This window comes from Nymphalis io, chromosome Z (assembly GCF_905147045.1).
Source record: "Nymphalis io chromosome Z, ilAglIoxx1.1, whole genome shotgun sequence".
Classification (NCBI taxonomy): Eukaryota; Metazoa; Arthropoda; class Insecta; order Lepidoptera; family Nymphalidae; genus Nymphalis; species Nymphalis io.
In genome coordinates, this window is record NC_065918.1 from 16,222,944 (window position 1) to 16,246,535 (window position 23,592).

Genomic DNA, 23,592 nt, shown 5'->3' on the forward strand with positions numbered 1-23,592 from the left:
AGAACTTGTTAACTTGTTAATAAAAAAAATGTTTAAATATTTTTGTAGGAGTAGATGAAGGTAAATTTTGTTAAAACATGATCTTATACTTTTATAATATATAGTCAAGTAATGAAAAACTTTTTCGAGTTGGACAATAGTACCTGTGTGTCACATCTGAATTCTGAACGGAGAAACCTAATTTATTTCCTAGCTGGGTGGTTAAAATTGAGACCGGCCTAGACATGGTCGAGGATGGTCATGTTAGGTGGTGAATGGTCTACGTCGCTACGGCCATGTTGCGGACGGCGGGAAAACGCGGCCGCCCATGGGAGGCGTGAAGCGCTGAAGCGGGAGAGAGGGACAGCCAGATGGTGTATTGGGTGGAGTGAGAGGGACGGGCGCGAGGCGGCGCGACGCAGAGGGCGTACGGCCTCGCGGACTGCCGCACACTCCTGTTCCGGTCGCGTCGACGGGCGGCCGGGAACCCGCTCCTCGCCGTACTGACGCTGACGCTCGGACACTGTTTACGCCGGCTTTTCCTAGTTTCTGAATGCGCGCCGCAACCACCGGGCCGATTTTTCTCTCTCACTCGTATTTGACAGCTGTCGCGCGCGAATTTCCCGCCGAGAGAGTCAGGTCGAAAGTTTTTGGCGCGAAAAGCGTAGTGGTAGACGATGTCTCTCTGTGAACTCTGAGCTGTGGTTCGCGTTGCTAGATGAGTTACCCCATAATGGATGATTGGGAGCGGCATGTGACTCCCCTGCTCCAAGACATGGGGTGTCCAAATGAGGAGGCCCAAGATGACTTCTTTAACCAGCAGGACGTAAGTCTTAGTCACTCGAACCATTGATTTTGAACCTAAATACTTGTAAATAAGGCCCCATACAACCTTCGATTAGTTATCACAATCGCATTGATAACCACTACAAAGAGATCATAAAATCATTATAACATCGAAGTTGAATCGAATGTTTATTTCGTACAATTATTCCAACGTTCTCGGCTAAATTTATCCGCACAATCTCTTTAACGGACTATCGAGTGTCGTAACGCGGTAAAAGTAAGTTAGCGAAGGATTTATCTCGGCACGAGTGTAACAAGCTTTACCTATCTATAGACAAGGTATTTAGACACGAAGGCATAATGTAATAGACTATTAACATGCCCTGAAACGTGTAACGCTGAGCAGAATAGTTTTATGCGAATTATTGCAGTAAAAAACGTATAATTGATGATTAATGATGTATATTCGTTTTTGCGTGTAATAGAATAAGTAATTGAAATGTTTTCATAACGCTAATTATTATTTTCGATTATCTATATATATCTCTAATAAGAAAATTACTTTTATAATATTTATAATTCGTACTTATGTAGCAATCCAAAGCGCATCTCGAGATCATTAACTTAAATAATACATTCTTAAAAAATTTTTTGAACAGCACAATGGAAAGAAATACTACATTAAAAACTATAACTTTTACTAAAACAAAAGTTCGGAGTGCCGTTTCATTTTCCTTTACATTTTCAATCACGGCTTATTAACAAACAAAAATACTTAAAATCAATTACTACGTTCTGTTTCGGAAATAATTTGAAATTATCAGTTATAATTCCAACTGTAAATTGCCATTAGACGAAGATCAACTAGCAATGACAGGTACATTCGGTTACTTAACGGTATTTATAAAAAAATTATAAAGGAATCAAGCAATTTATACGCAAGTTCTAAGTAAATGCAAGTAGATAATTACTAAACATACATTTTTTTTAATTATTTAATGTGATACTTAAAAAAAATAAGAACGGACATAGAAACTGCTATCTGATACATTAGTTGAAATGTAATCGATTTTTATTTTGAATAATTCGATTATATCAGTTTTTATATTCGAATTATTTGTTCTGGTAAATGATAATTACTTAAGTAACATGTTAATGAATATGATATGTAAAAAGGCTGTATAATGTGTGTTAATATTACTGTTTATTATATATGGTGTTTCTGTTTTGTTCCTATATCATTTGTACAGTTTTGCTGGTGGAGTATCTAATATAATTTTTTGTTATCTTGCCGAAATATCACTATATATGTTCCGCCAGCTTTCTGTAGGTATTCGTATATGTTCATTGGGTTTTAGTTTATTTCGTTATTATTTAACCTCTTTCGAATTATTCATGCTAAAATAACAAGAAATTAAAGCTATCACTATCATTTAATTATTTACATGATTTAAATATTCTGAATAATAATAATAATTGTTAATTTTTTTAGTTTTTGTAATGAGTAATAATTTGCTGTATTTATCATTTTGTTTTTTTTTTTCTTCATATTTTTGAACGTGTCCGTTCTATCACATGAGATCCGATCAACTGTTTTTTCAGAACCATATATAAATCATATTATGTAATACTTTTTTAAATGAAGCAAAAATATTTTATTCGAATCACTTTCAATAAACCAATGTTTACTCAAAATGACTTTATTTTTGAACTTTGTGCAATTTAATGCTAAAATTTTGCAAGCTAAAGTAATGCAATAACTTGTAAGCCACTGTCCACAAGGCCGTTACTAATATTCCAATATCATATCCTGGTATAAAATGGGCGGCATGGCATGTTGCCCACGATACAGTTGTGGGTTATGGCTTAATTGTCCAAGGCGTAGGAAGAGTCATGGTGTCAATTTGTCTTTACTTGGCCAATGTTTTCGGATAGAGACTTGGCAACATGTAGACAGGCTTACTTGTACTTGAGCCAGAAATTTTAAGTTGTTTAATATAAATAGTTCTCAATATTTATAGACGTATCTATTGCATGACAATACCTAATAATAATAGGTGTACGTCGTAAGTACCAACTTAAGATATGATGGATTTTATTTACCATATTGTGTTTCGAATAGAAATGAGAATATATATTAATAAAGATGGAAATAAGACGTTCTAAAATACGTAAACAGTAAAAATTGTTACCAGTTATTCTATCGACAAATTAGTCTGCAAATTCAACCAACGAAATTTGTTAATATTTTGTAACTTGCCAGTGTAAGGAGACTGGAATACTTAATATCAGGAGACAGCTTCCTCGCTTGCCATTTAAAAAAAATAATAATACGGCGGCAACAGGAAATTATTCAAAAGACTTCATTTCACGTAGAAGCGAATGTTGTCTCAGCTACTATTAACTACTATTTACAAATGTTGATCAAATGCTAATACAATAATAATTATAAACGATATAATTCCCTCCGTTAATGATTCTCGTTAATCGACAGCGACTAGAATGGAAACACTGTTATTAAGTATACAGTTTCGATCGAACATACGATAACTCAACCCTATGCGCGTACGATGTCTAGTTGCTAATCATTCGAATGTAGACCTTATGTTAAACGAATTAAGAATCATAAAACAAAGTAAAGGTTTTATGTACATAATTACAGAATATAACATGTCATTTCAGACTTTGTAAATAATAGACTATAACGTGACACTCGCACGGTGCGGCCTAATTTAAAATAAATCGTTCCTGTTTTATATAAAGCTAACATTGTGTAGCGATGGACGACGAAAATTTCTTGTTTTTTGCTGATATATAAGTGCAACAGAAATATTTCTTTTAGTATTTTACATAACGTTAATTCTTATAATACTTCGTAATTCATGTAACATATATTCTTTGTATTCCTTATATAAGCGAACTAGCTGCCCCGTGCCCATTTCGTTGGGCGGTAAACATTTGTAACTGCCTCGTTGGTCTAGTGGCTTGATATAAGGCCGCAGACCCGGAGGTCCTGGGTTCAATTCCCAGGTCGGGCCAATAAAAAGTTATTGGGCTTTTCTGTAAGAAAATTCTCAGTAGCAGCCCGGAGTGTGGAAGTTGGAAGTGTGTACACTCCCGTGCCTCGGAAAGCACGTAAAGCCGTTGGTCCTGCGCCTGAACTCTTTCCGGTCGTATCGGATTGCCGTCCCATCGGATTATGAGAGTTAGTGAATAGAGAGTGCACCTGTGTTTGCGCACACACTTGTGCACTATAATATCTCCTGCGTAGTTGGCTAATCTCTCTTGAGATTGGCCGAAATCGGTCTGGAGGACATTATAAAAATTTTTACTTATAATTATGATTGTGGTTCGGTTAGTACTGAGTGCTATGATTTATTTCCTGACTGGCAAAAGTCAATAAAAAAATCAGATTAATATACAGCCTTTCACACTCACAAATATTGCTATTGGTAAAAGAATTTTCAAAACCGGTTCAGTAGATCCAGAGATTACCCCCTACAATCTCACAAACTTTACCTCTTTATTATATTAGTATAGCTATGGAAGAAACCGTGTATACGATAATAAAGAATGAAATTAATATCTTAATATGTAGATATTGTGATTATATTGTTTGTTCATGGTTGCATTACATTGTTAAATAAATAAATAAATATAATAAAATGTTTATATAAATATTTAGCCATCACTGTTATTACTACCAAACTAATTATACAAATTGACGTTCGTTGTATTTTTTTTTAAATTAGGTAACAATATGTATTTTAATGCAAATTGTAATTTGTATTGAATTCGAAACCGAAATTCGGTAGTTTTCATAACACAGGGCGAACGACGGTAGTATTGAAATGAACGATGGACATTATTATGTCAAAACATATACCTGCCAAAACCCTTATGAAGGAAGTAGTTGGAGTACTTACCGAAAACTCTCATAGTTTCATTGTCAAACTGTTAAACATAATGAAATAAACTTATTTGTAACATAGTGCTCGACTCGATCGTAAAATGTTGTAACTGACATGGATAGTATACGCTATTTTGACGCTTATAGTCGTTAAATATTACAATCATTGTAGTCAATATTCTTTATCACTTTCTGACGATTCACTTTCTAGTTCTAAATCGAATTACCAGTTTCTTCATATAATAGCTTCATGCGAGGAAAAAGTAACGTTATACTTGTCGGGAGGAATTAATTTGATACAATTATAAGAATATCTTTAAACGAAGCAATTGCTGTCGTAGTATTCACACAACGAAAATTATACGTCGAACATCGCAATGTATGTAGTACTACGAATGTATGTAATTCTACATATATATTTAATTTAAATAATTTTCCTTGTCCGCAACAGTAATCTATGATGAAGTTATCGCCAGACTACAAAGTTGAATCGCGTAATTGAGATTAAATCATTTTCATTAAAATCGTCTGTATTTATAATATTATCTCTTAATTATAAAATCAAAACTGAAGCACATGTTTCTTAGCTGACCTTCCGTTCAAGTTGAAATCTGAGAAGGAACAGCTAGGGTATTTGACCGACATTTCAAAATAGCTTAATTTCTTAGCATAAGAAATTAAACTCAATGCTGGTATTTTTTTACAAAAATAAAGGGGAAATTAGGTAAGCTGGTCAAAACACGCTTCGCTGTTCTTCAAGTGACCAACATCATCCAACTAAACAATCTGGCGTTCATTAGTCGATCTTCTATCTTCATACGGTGCGTACGTTACCTATCAATGAATCACTAAATATCTAATGTGATCGATGTGGTTTTGTTTAAACTGAATTTTAACTGTGTTTTATTAGCATTAAAAGAACCTTGTCTTAAAAACATCACATTGAAAATTTATATTACGTTGTGAAAATGTGTCAACTGAAAGAAATAGTATATATATATATATAAAATAAACTAAATGTCTTTTTATTCCGCGTGTATTTAAGCGAATATCTGTGTAGTGTGAAGAGACTTAGTTTGAACTAGAATCGTAATGGAATTTGCATGCGTTGATCTATTCCGTAGGTTAGATACATGTAGTCTAATCGCCATAATCTCCTGAGATCGGATCAAGCCGAACTTCATAGAATGATGAATAAATAATTATCCGCTTCAAGCAAGGGTATTTGGTTATATGTCTTTTATTATACTAGGAACATTTATATTTATTATTATACGTTAAAATAATAGTAACTTATAGAAAATAGTTTCTTTAATAATATATATTTTATAATTATATCTATTTTACAAATAGATAAGGCCAGAAAATGTCTAAACTGGATTCGCTCATATAATAATTCAATGTTGGAATAAAAAGATACTTAGTTCTTGATAGTGTAACCTATATGAGAATTTAAGTCTGACGAAGACTCGCTCTATGCGTTGCATGACGTCTGTCGTTAAAATCGTGGAAAAAAATATTTTATATAGAATTTTAATTCAGTTATTAAACAATTCCGTTGTCAAATGCCAAATATAATTTCTAAATAAATTGTATGTGAAAAAAACTTTTTGAAAAATTTAATTATCAAACCAGTTACGAGTAACCATACATTTACTAAAGGTAAAGGTAAAAACTAGGTACCAGGTACTAGGTATATTTATTTAAGATTTTCAATCTTAATACAAGCTATGTACCTTTATATATGTTGTGGTGGAAAATAGTTTCATAGGTGCTTACTTGCCAATTTCGATGCCAAAACCCGAAAAGATATCCTGGTTACTATTGGTATTAACAACCTTAAAATCTTCCATCGAAATCATGTGATAACAATGATAAAGTAACCTAATCAGATAAGTGGGATATAATAGGAAAAACCAGGTACTCAAAATATCTTGTAGATGTTGAGGAATTTATGAAAATTGGGCTTTGGTTGTTATTGGATACCACAGCTATTTTGTCGATAACGAACCATTTTAGGTTATAATTTTTATTTTTATAATATAGGTAGGCGGACGAACATATGGGCATCTGATGGTAAGTGCTCACCAACGCCCATAGACATTGGCATTGTAGGAAATGTTAACCATTGCTTATATCGCCAATGCGCCACCGACCTTGCCAACTAAGATGCTATGTCGATTGTGCCTATAATTATACTGGCTCACTCATCCTTCAAAACGGAACGCAACAATACTAAGTACTGCTGTTTTGCGGTAGAATATTAAGATATTCTCATAAGTGAGTGGGTGGTACCTACCCAGACGAGCTTGTACAAAGCCCTACCACCAGTATACAATATACACGTAAAATTGTATTTAAAATTAAAAAGATTTTTCAAATCACTATTAGAAGAACATTTTGAATTAGATAGGTTAGAGGAGCTATCCTCGTTTCTCAATGTATGTTTACAAGCGAGATTATTTGCTTTTTTGTCTTTACGTTTTCAAATTGAATGGAATTTAAATCACTGTCTGCAAAAGCAAGTACATTCGAAATAATAGTGGTTGAACGTCTCAACGGAAGGCTAAGAAAACGGGTAGAATGATTTTTTAAGATTTCTAAGCTGCCAATGCTCCAATACGCTATAATGGTAGAAGTATACTTACTTGAACTTGAAAAAAATCACATAATATAAAAATAATTGCGTTGCACCAGCATAGCACTTTTAACTTAACTAATTGATTAATTTTGAAAATAACTGTCATATTTGCCAAATTTATAATGATTATTAATTCATTTTATTAGTAAACATTTTAATTATTTTTGTTGATTAAGTACCTAAACAATAAATCATTTTAAAATAATTAATAACAAACAAGCAAATACAATAGACCTTCAAATAATTAATATTAAAAACTCATGAATTGAAATTGAATGAATTGATTTTAAAGTATAAAATGGGAAAGGTCGGTAATTTCTCAACCAAGTTTAAATTTAAAGCCAAATACTGATTTGATTACAAGTGAATAAGAAATTTAAAACAAAAAAAAAAAAAACATTTTTCAATCCGTCAATTACCTACAAATAGCCAACCCAATAAAAAACGGTATTTTATTATAAAATTAACTAATTTAAATTAAACGCAAACTGAATGAAATTTTATGAAAAATACTTTGGACTTGTAGAATTAGAATATAATCATAAGCAAATCATTATCCTTCATATAAGTTCTTTTCACGTTTTGGTAGTAAGTCTCTTTGCAAGTGCCTCTATGTCGGTGACTCCGGTTCTTTTCCGGATAATCTCATTTCTGATCTTATCCTTCATAGATACTCCGAGCATAGCTCGCTCCATAGCACGCTGAGCGAGTTTGAATTTGTGGACTAGTCCCGCAGTTAGTGTCCACGTTTCGGCACCGTATGTCATGGCAGGTAAGACGCATTGGTTGAAGACTTGCGTCTTCAAACATTGCGGTATAGACGACTTGAGGACTTGACGAAGGTTGCCAAATGCTGCCCATCCCAAGCGAATTCTTCGATCGGCTTCCTTCTCGAAGTTGAACTCATTACGTTGTGTACAACCAAACAGCATAACTTGGTGTGTTCCGGTTTGAAGAGTAGTTCCTAAGGTTGGTGCCTCATTGACGATGTAAATGATTGTTAATATTTCTCAAAATGCCTGTCTATGGATGGTGACGTATTAACATAAAGATGTCCATATACTAATCCGTAGACCTATTGCCTTATTTTCTTAACGGTATAAATTTTCCCAGACAAAAAATATTTAAATATAATTTCGTGTATTTTTTGGAATCCTATCCGTATTGGGTAGGCTAAAATGTAGGTTATAATACCACAATAGATGAAGCTAATGTAAATAGATTGTATCAATTAGCAATGTTGGAACTGGTGTCGTTTAAATGAATTCGAGTCGATTTTCAAAGACAACTAAATGCACATAGGAGACTTCAGAAGTCCACACTAAAAAGCACTCATGGTCCGATGGGACGGGAAATCGACACGACTAGAGATATATCAGGTGCAGGACTGGCGGATACACGAGCTTTCCTCGTGGGAGTTTGGCACTGTCAATTTTCTAGCCTCAGACCAATAAATTTTTTGGTCTAATATTGGAAAGTATGTGTAATGTAGCGTGAGATATGGGACGTGCGGGCATAATTTCAAATTCGTGAATTGATCACTTATAAGAAATATATTAATAATTTTTTTTTCAGCCTTTTGCCATCCACTGCTGAACGAAAGCCATCCCGTATATACATTTATAGATTACATGAATATATTTAATTTTTTCAAGCAATTACTGTCGTTTTTAATAATATAAGTTATAGGCAGTGTTCAGAAATCCCACAGTGACGTAGCGTGATAGTTTGAACTATTATATATTATGCTAGAAAATGCATTAACGGATTTTAATTTTACAAAAGCTAAGTAGTAATACCGTAAAAGAAATCGATAAAAACTCCATATTTTAATGTTAATTAATGAAAAGTTATCAATAATATATTAAGTATTAATGCAAAAATCTGCATTACATATGCGTAAACTTCATTACAAAATAAAAAAGTATTCGGACAAGTTTGAATCAAGATGCTTTATAGTAGGGTTCCGTAGTGATAATTACACAGTGAGCTGTTTTTGCGATCGAAGTATGTATTATGCATGATAGCTCTTTAATAACGGCGAATCAAAATTATTGATCGCTGTATATCATATGATTTGTCTGACAGATGTGTAAAATTACCTAGACCTTTTGAGTGATTAAATCATACTATTAAACCTAATTATAACGTGAAAAGGTAAAATCTTCAAAGTCTTTTCTCACTTTTAAATTATTTGGTACTGAAAGATTTGATTTATCTCGAAACGTTTTTAAAATTGTTCTGTTATTTAGAAATAGATAAATATTGAAAATTTGTTTTGAATTTACTTTAATTATTTTAACCATTTGATGATGGAACTCTAATAGATAAAAACGTTAACCGTTTTTTTTTTGTAATCGTAAATTGCAATTTATTTTTTCAATCAATATTTAATTATGAATGTTTTTATAATATTTATATCCGTTGTTACAATTTTCTTTGTTATTTCAATTTTGCGTTATTTATTATTTATTACATTTATTTAAACGACTACTTTCTATTATTTAGATATTAAACTAAACTAAAATTTTACTAATTACTAAACAATAGTTTCTAGTAATAGTTATAAATATATCCGTACCATATAATCGTTTGACGAACATATTGCATGAAAAACTAATAGGTATTTTTTATTTGTGTTAAATCTCGTCAGTAATTATTATTTAAAATTCAAACGGAAACATCAAAACAAATTTCACGTAATAATACCGATGATTGCAATCGATTACAAATGGAAATCTACAATCACCCCTTTGCAAGACGTTCAAAAATTACGACAACAATACACGCATGTTGTTTATCGTAAAACACTTGTCAACTTTTTTGCTGCGCGTGCGCAACGAGCCTTAAAGATCGCGTGATCCAAATGTCCGTTAACGAGTGCGTATGCGCTTGAGACTCCTGAAAAAAAGAGATATGAAACATTCGCTGTCATATCAAAACAAATGAACATATGCTTTTTTACCGCGCTCATAGAGCATATCGATTAACAACGCACGAACCCGGCTTAAAAAGTTTTGGGCAACACTGAACCTCCTTCTAGGTTACACGATTCCGCATATTTTCACACAAACCAAAGCCATGCCATCGTAATAGAATTTTCACTATGCAGCTCAATTCATACTTCAATTTTTTTCGTATGTTTCTAATCATAGTCCAGTCACCATGTCGGGAAATATGACATATAAATGCATGTGAACCGACTGCTGATTTCTTGCAAATTGCTTAGAAAAGCTTAACTTGAAAATTTCCAGCTAGATTGCCAAATAGATTTCTTCGCTATGCTGAAAAAATGAATTTTTGGTTGTGGTACGGGGGTACCACACCCAAAAATCGGTTTTCTTGGTTCACATTCATTTTGAAATGTAGTTATGGACAATTAAGAGGTTTTTTTCTCAAGGAAAATGTGAGCAGAACTGGATTTACCATGTATGGCCCCTAGGCAAACACGTCGCGGGACCCTTATCTAACTTTCTGAAATAAATGTTTTCTACCACAACGCAATTTCATTCATAATTAAGATGTTTAATATGAAGGTATGCTTTGCCTAATTTCAAACAGAAGAAATCTTTGTCTTCAACAATTTCATATACAAGGAGTTTTAAAACGCTATGATTAAAGGTCCCGTATCGGCTCAGGAATCCTAGGCAGATATTAGGGAAAAAGGTATTAAAACTGCTGCTTAATGGAATAATCAGACCCTCAGCGTAAGATGTCAAGCACAACCTTACATAATCGATTTGATATCAAAATCAGCTACTTAAATTCTGATAATTAAAATTTTTGACAATGAACTGGATTTCCTCTTAATCTTGAAGACTTTCTAAATTTACAACTCGAATTGCATATGAGTACGGTTCTGGATTTTCTGCCACGTGTGTATTCCACCAACCCGCACAGGAGCAGCGTGGGGGAATAAGCTTCAAACCTTCTCCTCAAAAAAAGGGAGAGGAGGCCTTTAGCCCAGCAGTGGGACACTCACAGGCTGTTACGGTACGGTTCTGGATTACAATATGACGTTCGTACGTGACTAATAATAATTTCAGTCGTCAAAAAAAGGCAACACGATGTAAATGAATTTTTAAATTTCTTGATTTGGCTGATGGACTTGATGGAAATTTAAGCTGTGCCATTGCCACGCTCGACATTTATTCAATACTGAACTATATATTTTACTAATAGATATTAAAATTTACCTTTTAGCCAAAAATTTAAATAAATGTAAAAGGTGAGGTTATGTTCATATAAACACCTTGTAATCGTATTTATAGCGTCAACAGTTTACCTTAACTCACCGTTCAACGCCTCATAATGAAACAATATATGATAGAAGTCAATTAGCTTATGTACTAACGTTACATTCTTTAATAAATTATGTATACCAAAACGTCAGAAGACTTAGAAGGGCTCTGTTTTATATCGAATTCGCTTCTTTTAGCTTTATCTTGGGTGACGTAATTACTTTTTTATATGAAACAACTCTTGAACTATTAATTACATTTTAAAAGAAGCCTTGTCATCATCTAGCTACCTCTATGTACAGAATATCGTTAAACTTAACAGTTGAAGTTATCCGCTGTTTTTCTACTGTGCTACTATAGCATAGCATAGCATAACGTGAATGCAGTTCTATATAACAGCAGTATTAATAACTACATAGATAGTAGTTAAGGGCCACTTGCTGCATAACCGACAAAATACCGAATTGGTAATAACGTTCTAAAGCGTATATTATTTCTCATAAGAATGTACATTTTCTCGATGTCTTTCGACGTGTTAGCGTTGAACAATTACTACCATTCCTTGAACTATAAAAGACGGGTTTAAGGAACGTTGTAATACTGTAAAATTAACACGTAAAAGCCATCATCTGCTGTAGGAACAAGGAAAAAACTTTTGTAACTGGGAGTATAACAATGATTTGTGAACCTTTAGTTGGTCATTACGAGGCGTTTAATTGAAAAAGATGACTTTAAAATTGTACGTAATCGACTCCGTGTCTTACTCGTATGTGGACAGAAAGCAAACGGTTTGAACAGATACTTATATCTAAGGGACCCTGTGCAATGCACGTTGTGGGTTATCCATTAACAAAAAATAATACAATATATATATATATACATATTATGAATGCGAAATTCACGGCTAAACAGAAATGATTTTGATTAAATTGTTACGCAGGAAGCTTAAACCCCAAGCACGAACATAAGCTACTGGGGAGCCCATACATACACGCGGGCGAAACTATGGGCGGATACTAGTCAAATATATTTATTAATTAATATAAATTTTTTCGTATTTCTTTTGTCTAAGCTCAATTCAAATTGATTTTAGTATTTTCGAATACTTTTATATTCGAAATTCAAAAACATGTTTTTGGGAAAATATTTATAGCCATCGTAAGTTGATGGTGAATTTTTTTTGCTTTAATAGACATCTCTTTTCAAGTCTTATTTGCCCATGGTTTATTATTTACTTTTAACTTAAGTCTTACTAACCTTTCACTATGTAAATTAACTTAAAATGTCTTAGGATTATTGAAGCTTACAATGAATTGATCTGTTCCTTAGAAGAAAACAACTGTGTTCAGCTATAGTAAGTAAACGCATTTATATCAAGTTCAGCTGCGCTATTCTGTAAGGACTCACTTCATTACTCACCCGTGAAATTTTGACAACCGACTTATGTTGTTATACTATTTTGATGCGTAATGTTATAGTTATTATGTCAATATTGCATATCACATATTGATTTTCTGCGGAGAGTTTCAAGTTTGTTCTTACAAAGTAGCCCTACAATTCGGTTAAAAATTATCTAGTCTCATGTTATATAACTTGATTTTAAGTTTAACACAAATACATATTTTCTAAGATTTGTATACAGTACGAACTTGCGTAACAGCCGTGATAGTCTGGTGGTTCGATGACGAGAATCTTAATCGATGATTTCGAGTTTAAATACGTTGTCCGATTTGCACCATTTAATTTCCACCTACTTAATTTGTGTTTATAATTCATGTCGTGCTCACAAAACCTGCATATGAAAAATGAAAATCCACATGTAACTTACATTGGAGCAATGTGGTGGAGCAGGCCGGAGCCTTCTGCTCAGGAAGGAAAGGCTGTTACTTTATTTTTTATGTCTACTCACCATAACCATTTATTCATGCACTTACTAAGGTTGGCTGTTGGAGAATGTTTTTGTACAGAATATATTTTGTGTAGATAATTGACTGACTGCCTCTTTGGTCATCATGATCATCACAATTTCGATTCAAAATAATCTTAGTGTACAAACGCCTTAATATATCTACGCTTTAGTAACCATTATCTGCCGACCATTTAAATTCATTGTTTTCACATTTTTTTATCGGTTTTTATATTAATTAAATTCCCCTCACCTTGTCCTTTGAAGGTTTTTCAATGAATCGAATGAAACAGTGTTTTGTTAAGCTTGTTTTGTTTTAAAATTATATGTATATTTATATAGCGAAGTGTTAATAATGTATTAGTTGTGTTAATGATATATATTATATTATATAAAAACATTTAATTAATATGGACTTGCGGTATGAACATAACAGTTTTATAAAACGCTTTCTTATTTACCCATTAGTATGAATAAATTATAATATATTATATTGGTTTACGTTCTATTTATTTATCTAAAGCGTATGTTATAACTATTGAATTTCTTTTGATTCTGTCAGTCAATTTTAGAGGTGCATATGAAAACACTCAAAAGTTCTATTTTTAAAATATGATGCTGATGTATATTATTGTCGTTAGTATGAAAAAATATCGACGACAAGATGATTTCATATGACGCGTTATTATATAATGCTTCATCATACATTGCATGATTATCATTCTATTCAATTCCATCGGCTATTACTATAAAAGAAATGGAATAATATTATTGTCTGCAGACCATTTTTTCTATCAAACAAGAAACTGTTTGCATTCTATTTATCAGGAATAAAAGGTTTCAAAGTCTATTATGGGCGTTGTCTGAAATAATTTATTATCATTTATTAGATTAGTCTAGCCGTGATTGCCCAGTGGTTAGAATACTTATGAAATATCTTAACCGAAGATTGCGTGTTCGAACCAGGACAAGCATCATGGACTTTTTATGTGTGATATAAAAATCCCAGCAGTGGGACATTTACGTTCACTTTATCAGATTAGTCTCTATATCTAAATAGATTCAAATAAATTCAAACGATCATTTTCCTCGAGTCCCTTTGTAAGCCGCCTCAATGATTTGCATACAAATATGGAAATGTTGTATTTTTAATACGGAACTATAACAAATCGTTGAGTTGAAAGCCTTACTGTGGATTGTACTCGTTGAAACTTTACGATTCGTTAATTTGTTACACCACCTTTGTTTTAAATGTTAGCTGTAACTTTAATAGCTCTTGTTATTATTGTTAGTTTATTGTCTTTCCTAATTCTATTCACATTATTCAATCAACATTTACTTTCTATCGTCTATGTGAATATTTCACATGAAAAATACGTATTAAAACTTTGTCGGGAAACATTTCCTGTCGTTACATTCTTTGCCTTTCGACGCGAACTCTGTTCTTCAATATATCATCATTACAATATAACAAATTTATTTGTCTACTATAAACAAAACAAAGACTCGAAACAGAAATCTAGACGGAAGAAAAATATTCTTTAATCATAACACCATTCATTAAATTATTCTTGAATAGTCGATGCGATGCATATTATTAATATTATTTCATTTTATTTTGACGAGCCGGTTGGCGTGGTTGGTGGACGCTTGCCTTTCACGCCGAAGGTTGTGGGTTCGATTCCCACCCAGGACAGATATTTGTGTGCATGAACATGTCTGTTTGTAATGAGTCTGGGTATAATTATCTATATATGTATGTATTTACAAAAGAAAAATAGTATATGTAGTATATCAGTTATCTGGTTTCCATAGTACAAGCTCTGTACAAGCTTAATTTCGGATCAGATGGCCGTGTGTTAAAAAAATGTCCCAGGATATTATTATTATTATTATTTATAAATTACGTAAACAAAATGGTAAATAATACTGACTTAACAATGCTTCGAATGACTAACTAAAATGAATCATATTGTTTCCATTTCATTATTTATGATCGATTTAAATTGTCTATATTCTATGTGATCTGGTTGAATGCTATCACACCAATTCCAGTACAATGTTTAACATGAAAGTCACTTCAAAAGTTTCAGAAACTTACCTCTCTGGGATTCATGCCATGAATTCTCTATTGAGTAAAGTGTATTCGTGTGATTTTGTCACCCGACTTTGGAGCGTGTGTAATATTTACAACATTCCAGTTTTAAAATTTCACATATATAAATAACAACTTTATCGATTCCAAAGTAAGCAACGACTAATACTTTTAACAAATTAAACGGGAAATTGCCTGAGAAACTGTTCCTCGATTGGGAATGGCCACCTGTCTAGCGGGATGCGCACTTTAAATACAATACTTCTTGCAACGTCAAAGTTTATGAGCAAGGGTCTTCAGGTGCATACGAACTTAACATAAAACGGACTGTAATACCATTTCCTTACAAGGCAGAAGCCTTATTGCATTCAAACAACAAATAACAGAAAGTTAGATGTTTTTTGAAAAGATACGATTTTTAAAATTCGAGTGTTTTTTTAAAATTTAAATTAGCGTCATAGCGTTAAACTAAATGAATATTATTGCTATAATTGTGGTTCTCGTATTTACGTTTAAAACGAGACGTTTTAAGTCTCATTAAGTAATTTTTATCGTTCACCGTACGTGTCAAGTAAAAAACAATTTTCACCGTTCACTAAGAAAGTGTTCGGCCGCGCCTCGTCGATGCAACGTAGTCGCTTCAGACATGCGCATATAAAATTACTTACAAAGTACGGGATAATTAAGAATGTATAATGTAACAAAGTTTTTTAAAGACTTCATTACGATCGCATTTATAAGTTGCGTATAAAATGCTACGTGAGAAGGTATAATTGTTTTTTCCTTGTCTAGTTTCATATCGGTATTTATTATGTTGAAGAAGTTTAAGACGGTATAAAAATTAGTCGGTATCATTTTAACTTTTTTGCCATAGTTGCGGCAAAACCGAGTCGGAATTAAGCTTTCGTTTTGATGTTATGTTATAGTAATTTATGTAATGGATAATTGCATCGACGTGAAGAGACCAAATTTTGTTATGATAATAATAGCGGGACTTAAGAAATGTAACACCTTGAAATTAAAATTACAACCGTCTTGGAGCTCAGTGAATCAATGTTTTAGAAATTCGTATGGAAATCATCAAGAAATTCGAAAGTACTAATAACAGCTTATCTTTATTGACTTATTAACCACCGATATAAATATATTATCACATATGTAGACTTAAAACGAGAAGGTCGTTCTCAATTCAAAGTTATAATAATTATGATGAAAGCTAACCGATTAATTTAAAATTGTTCCTACTGAATAGAACACGACAATTCTGACCTAGAGTTGTGGTACTAGCGTGAAAGTTTATCTTGTATTAAGCGTGATGTAATATCATTAACAAACAATAACTGTAGTCTCTTGTGGAGAGATTATGAGGCTGCAGATTCCAATTTTGCGATAAATAGCTGCTTTGGGCCCAATATAAAAGCTATTAGGCTTTTCTATCGAGAAATTCTCAATCCGGAGACTGGATGGTAAAAGTATTTAAACAACTTCCTTACTTTGAAAATGATGTGAGCTGACCGTCTTGGTCTGAACTTTCCCGTGATGACTCCGTAAGGTAAGGTAAGGTAAGGTCATGATGGTGAGAGAACAAACGTGCACTTGTATTTGTGTGACATATGAACTATAATATGTAAATATTGGCCAAATTAGGACATCATATTTTTTTAAAAAGCCTCAGCAATCATCCCTAATCTCGGATATGGGTACTAAGGTATTGAATACATATATATTATATTATCAATGTTTAGACGATCGTCTGCCCTAGTGGATATAGAATATAATTGAGGTGGTAGAATATGTTACGAGTCTGTGTGTCCAGGAACATCTGCACGAGGCCTTATACATATAAACTGAAAGAAATTGTCGGAATAATTAGCTATAAAATATCAAGCACAGTTCTAAGTGTCTTGTTGTTGATGAACTTGACAAATTATTAGAGCATTCTCAGACAGGACACATTAATAAATAAAAACGCATTTTAAATAGCTAATTACGTTAGTATTTTCCTTTCTATCTAATGGTTAGTCTAACACGTGTGTCCAACGCTTGGGTACCCGCATTTTCAAGAACCGGTAATTTAACGATATCCTATACCGAAGTGCAGCTGCGATACACTCCAATGAGTGTACGCTAAGGCTGAATAAATTTCTTGTCCATCGAAATGCGTAATTTAAATTTTTATAATAAAGTTAGTGATGTATCGTGTTACCTACAAGCGACTTACACTTGCCTCGGTGAGTTTTAGTGACTAACATTTGGACTTGAAGTATCGATAAAAAAAAATTGTAAGAAATTTTTTAACGTGTTTAATCAAAGACATACCTAGATAAAAAATCAAAATTGATCTATTAATTTTAAGTGGTAATATTATGTTGAATTTTATCAGATTCGTATCGAAATGAATTAATTTACTTTTTATTCTAATCATCAGCTTTAAGTATCGCATTAATGTATAAACGTTTTAATAATAAATCTGTAGCACTTACAGTAAAATCAAAACAAACTTGTTCAAGTGTCTGACACTTAGTACAAAATATACTAATCTTTAATTGGAATATTAGACGAAGTTTTATAAAAACGAAATAATTAAAATCAAGTTGTGGTTTTAGCACTGGCTAAGTAAAGTACAGGTGATTGTTGTACACCTGACGAATTTCGATCGATGCGATTCTAATACGGTCGGTGAAAGAATAGCCGCAGGATAGACTTGACGTGTTTTTCGTGGCGCGGATGTGCAATGCCAATTTCCCGACTCTGTTGCTAATGTAAATTTACCGATAAAAAACGTAGTCATTGACCCGATCAGGGATTCTATTTCGGGAACTAATGGTTTGCAGCGGCGTATGCGAAATGATTGTATTATATATACTTAGCAATATTGACTATAACGACTAGAGTATATCAATATATTTAAATTATTTCCAAGTTTAACGCTATTAGACAGGAAGTTAAGTTACCTGTACGCATTACGGTGTTCGCGAGTACATTTGACAATTACCATGGTCACTCGACGATAATATCTAAAGACAAACATTTGACGAAATATATTTTAAAATGTCAAATTAAATGAAGTAAATACATGCTCTTATAGAACACCTGTTTCATATCACGATAGTTTGTTATTAGTTAATATTCATGACACATCGAGCTGTCGGGGAATAAAATTATTCGTCATGTAAATATATACATACATGGGGATATATTTGGGTAAATATTTGACGTTTAGTACTGTTAAATCGTTATATGCATTTCGATTTTGATAATATACATGACGGCGAAAAATATTTCCTTCCAGCGAGATATTTTTACATTACCATTTGGTTTTTAAAGCTTAGACGAAGTTATTTTAATTTACAATTACATTCAAAGAATCTCTTAAGATTAAGGTTTTCAAGACGGACGGTTTAGGCAGATATTTGATTTTCTGTTTTGATAAATTATGTTTACTTTTTAATGTTTTTGTACAATTAATAGATTTATTTTTCTGAAATATTAGTTCGATCCAGTTTTTTTAGATTTATGTATGAAGATATATATATATACAATAATACCACAAATCAGTTCTTACGTTATGAAGATTGCACTCTAACCTCCCTTCAACCTTCATTCAGCTTAGCCGATGACGTCACTGATATGTCGTGCAAAAATAATATCAATACACGACCGAGCTTCCCTTTCTGTGTATGTTAATTATGAATATTAAGTGTTATTATACCATAGAGTTGCATTTATCTAGTTAATGTTATAGACCACGTGGATCTTATTCGAGGATAAAAATCCCAATTGGCTAAAGAGTTGTTGTACTTGCGTGAAAAAATAACTGTTGTGTCTTGTGTGTGTGTGTGTGTGGAAATTCTAATTCTGCGATAAAAACCTACTTTGAGCCAATATAAAAGCTTTTCTGACGAGAAATCGTTAATGAGGCGTCTAGAAGGTGAAAGAATTTAAATTAGTTCCTTACCTTGGTAATCATGTAAATCTGATCATCTTATTGGCTTATTCGAGGGTTCAAATCCGGGCAAGAACCCTCGGCGTGGTGGAATAAGATCCGTAACACGCAAAGACTTTAGCAGTGAAACATTAAATGGCTGTCATTTTACTTGATACATTCAAAGAGTAAGTTTAACTATAAATTATAGCGAACCGACGGAGGAAAATCAAGAGCCCATAATACATTTTTTTAAATATGGACAGTCTGAATTATATTGTATCATTTCTAAGGTGTATTTCCAATTTTCCATCAAAAAATTCGTTAGTATTATAATATAAAGATGTTGCTCCAAGATGTTCAAGGAAATAAATAGCATGGTCTATATTTAGAACATAAAAAATTAAGAAACTACTACTAACAACTATGAAGGTACTAAGCCACATTGTTTTCATGCCTCATTCAAATCGGTCAAGCCGTTTTCGAGTAGTCGATAAGAATATATTGTGTTAAAAAAAAAACAAATAATAATAATAATATCCTGGGACATTTTTCACACACGGCCATCTGATCCCAAATTAAGCCTGTACAAAGCTTGTGCTATGGAAACCAGACAACTGATATACTACATATACTACTTTTCTTTTGTAAATACATACTTATATAGAAAATTACACCCAGACTGAGGACAAACAGACATGTTCATGCACACAAATGTCTGTCCTGGGTAGGAATCAATAGTATCTACCAACCACGCCACGGCTCGTCAAATTTTAATATTATATTTAAAAGAAAATATATATATTTTTAATTGAACTTGTATGTATTAAAAATATTATTATAAACTAACTTGGTAGGTATCGAGTGTTTTTTAAGTATTGTAAATAAATTCTCAAGTCAACTCAATGTAATTATTTGTCTTGTATTGATTAAAAGGATTTATTATATATTCACTTTATTAACCCGTATTAATTAACAGTTGATAAATTGATCGTTGGTTATAGTGTTTATAATTTCAAAACGGATATTAAATACAATTTTGCTAATTGATATTATGGTATCTGATCGAAACAGCTTAGTTAAAATATTAAATGTTTAAGTCATAGATTTTTCAATAGTTTTAAAAGCAGGTGATTGTAATTTAAACAAGTCGTTTAAAGGCTTTTAATGTTACCAAATTATCGTTCTAATAAAAAACACGTTTATAAACTATAACTACTTATATGAATGAGTTATTTCTAATATAAAAGCTTTAGTTTGGAGACAATTGTGAACTAATTGCATGCGTTTTTATTGTTGATCACCATCAAATTTATCAACTCAATCGGTTAAATGGTTTGATGAAGATGAATAAAGTTTGTAAAATGAACTTCATTGGTATCACTTCATCTGATTCTGGCGTACACAATATCTAAACTAATTTTACAGGAGAAATAGATTTTCTATCTTTTTCTACTTAAGACTAGAGAAGGAGGTGCAATATTGTACAACACATTCGGCAACATTGATATTATTCATTTTCAAAACTTTGTTTACTATTTAAGGCAACAATCATTTGTGCCAACATTACGAAAAAGTAATATTTTTGAGATAATACACGATCAATATGTAACATAATAAAATAATAATTCGATTGCTTAACGCGTTTTTATTTTGTTCGATTATACCTATTTTATTGGAACGGAACATGTCCCGAACTAACTTACAAGCGTTTAAAAATACCCTCCACAAGTAATGTTGATCATAAGTGTAGACAAAGACGACAAATTGTTGAAAAAAATATACATTGCGTGCAAATTACCTTACAGACGGTAAAAGAATTAACATGAAATAACTTGTTACATTGTATTATATTGGTATAGGAGTTATAACTCACCGTTAACTCCCTTTTCTGATATACTTATAAGATATAATATTTTTATATTAGCCGTTAAAAGAAGGACGAAGTAAATGAGAATATTTTTACAGTGTCAATGTTTTGCGAACCGTACACTTTAGTTTGACTGAATATATAAAATCTCGCCAAAAACATTTTTAGTATTTATTGTTTGCTCTGTTAAAAGTTATCAGATCTTATGCGGAGCCAAGCTCCTAGCTCTACACGCCCTGACCTAACACTCTCTAACTTTCATCATAGCGTATAGCGATCTGCGTGAATCCTAGTCTTAAGTTCTCTCCAAACCCTGCACCTTAGTCAAAATGTGTGGCTTGGCCGTTTCAGTCAAAGATCTATTGGCATGATATTAACGCCTAGTTAGTGAATTACGTTCTGTTCATAAGCCCATAAGAGTCGTCTCTACGTCAATCTTACAAAATATTAGAAAGTTACTTGGTGATAAATACTAACACTAGTAAAACATACCAGTAAAATAATATTAAAAGAAATAGCTCATTTGATAGTATGTGGTCACCACCGCGCATAGACATATAGAGTACTTCTTCTTCCATGTTATGTCTCTTGTGCCTGCGATTACAATGTATCAACCACCACTCAAAACTCAGGAATACAGTAACAGTAACAGCCTATTAATGTCCCACTGCTGGGCTAAGGCCTCCTCTCCATTTTGAGCTTACTTCACAACGCTGCTCCAATGCGGTATGGTAGAATACACATGTGGCAGAATTTCAATTAAATTAGACAAATGCAGGGTTTCTCACGATGTTTTCCTTTACCGTCAATCAGGAGATGAATTATAAACACAAATTAAGCACATAAAATTCAGTGGTGCTTGCCCGGGTTCGAACCCACGATCATCGGTTAAGATTCACGCGTTCTAACCATTAGGCCATCTCGGCTAGGCAATACAAAGTGTTATTGTTTGGCGGGTTTGGCGGTTTCCATGTAGGGATAACACCCTACGTGTTAGGTACCTTATGTTTCTGTACCCAGATGACAAGTAATCACAAATTTCATGATGATCGGTTAAGTTAAGAGGTGAACGCGATGATCAGCCAATTACACTATCTGTATCATTGGTGGAAAAGTAAGCGTTTTCTTTGGCCAACCAAATTATAAATATTTTTATTAATTAATGTAAGCTATTTTATTCGTAAATGTTGTATTAAGATTTTCTATATACATATATTCATGCTTTTTTCAAATAAAATCATTCCTATCCCACCAGCAAGAAGGTATTATTTCTACAACTCCGAACAAGAAGTTATCAACTAGTGAGCTAGGGTCAAGAACCTCTAAAATAATATTACTAAGTATGGTAAAATTTATACTGGTCTCACTCACAGTATGAATATTCAAAATCAATCGTTTATTTTTTGGGAGTAACAACACCAATACATTTTATAAACGGCCTAAATTGTATTCGCACGTTACAATGATTATGATAGTTTTGTTTTTTTTTTTCATAAACATACCGCGGACCATAATTTTGTCGGTATATGAAGCCTACGTTTACCTCTAGCCGCGTATTACTGACTTGTAATCCATCGTTAATACGTACTCATTTGTCGACTAAATAGACCGATCATGTTAATATTCCGTCGATCTATGAGAAAATTGAATTAGTATTGATGTTTTTATCATCTCAATATGAGAATCTTCAATACGGAATGTTATCTAACTCTATATAACGCTCTATATAATGTCAGCAATTCTGCGACCTCGTATATGTAGCTGTCGATTATCGACTTTACTTACAAACGTTGCTTAGCGGCTTTTTTGTTAAACACTGTTACTCTTTCTCTCATAATTGATTTGATATTTGAAAGAAGAAGACACAGCATCGTTTAACTGTCTCGCTAAAAGACGTTTGTAAGTGAGGCCGTATATTCTTTAGAGATATAAATTTGATTATAACACTAAGCAAGTGTTTAATTGCCATGCGGAATACCTTCTAAAGCTGAACTCATATGTGCGACCGAGTGTAATGAATATAACGAAAGACTACAGAATCTAACGCTTGGTCGCACAAGTATAGGTATAAGCTTTATATACAAAGCGTCGCATACGCCTTCGTTTTGCTCGGTTGCGCAGGTGTGTTCGATGCTTTAATGCTTGCCCTGTTCAAATTATCGAAGTGACGACACTGGTTAGTAAGAATTTATATTGTTGCCTATTGATTTCCAGAACGATTTCAACTGGATTGTGGATT

At 32.7% G+C, this 23,592-nt stretch overlaps 1 protein-coding gene across 1 annotated transcript in view; it reads left to right on the forward strand.

Annotated features, from left to right (window-relative positions):
• Positions 1 to 712: 712 nt before the first annotated feature.
• LOC126780501 (homeobox protein araucan-like) overlaps positions 713 to 23,592 on the forward strand; it is a 126,051-nt gene continuing 103,171 nt past the window's right edge. The window contains exon 1 of the mRNA XM_050505054.1: positions 713 to 805. Within this exon, the coding sequence (XP_050361011.1) occupies positions 713 to 805 (93 nt within the window). The remainder of the gene's footprint in view (positions 806 to 23,592) is intronic.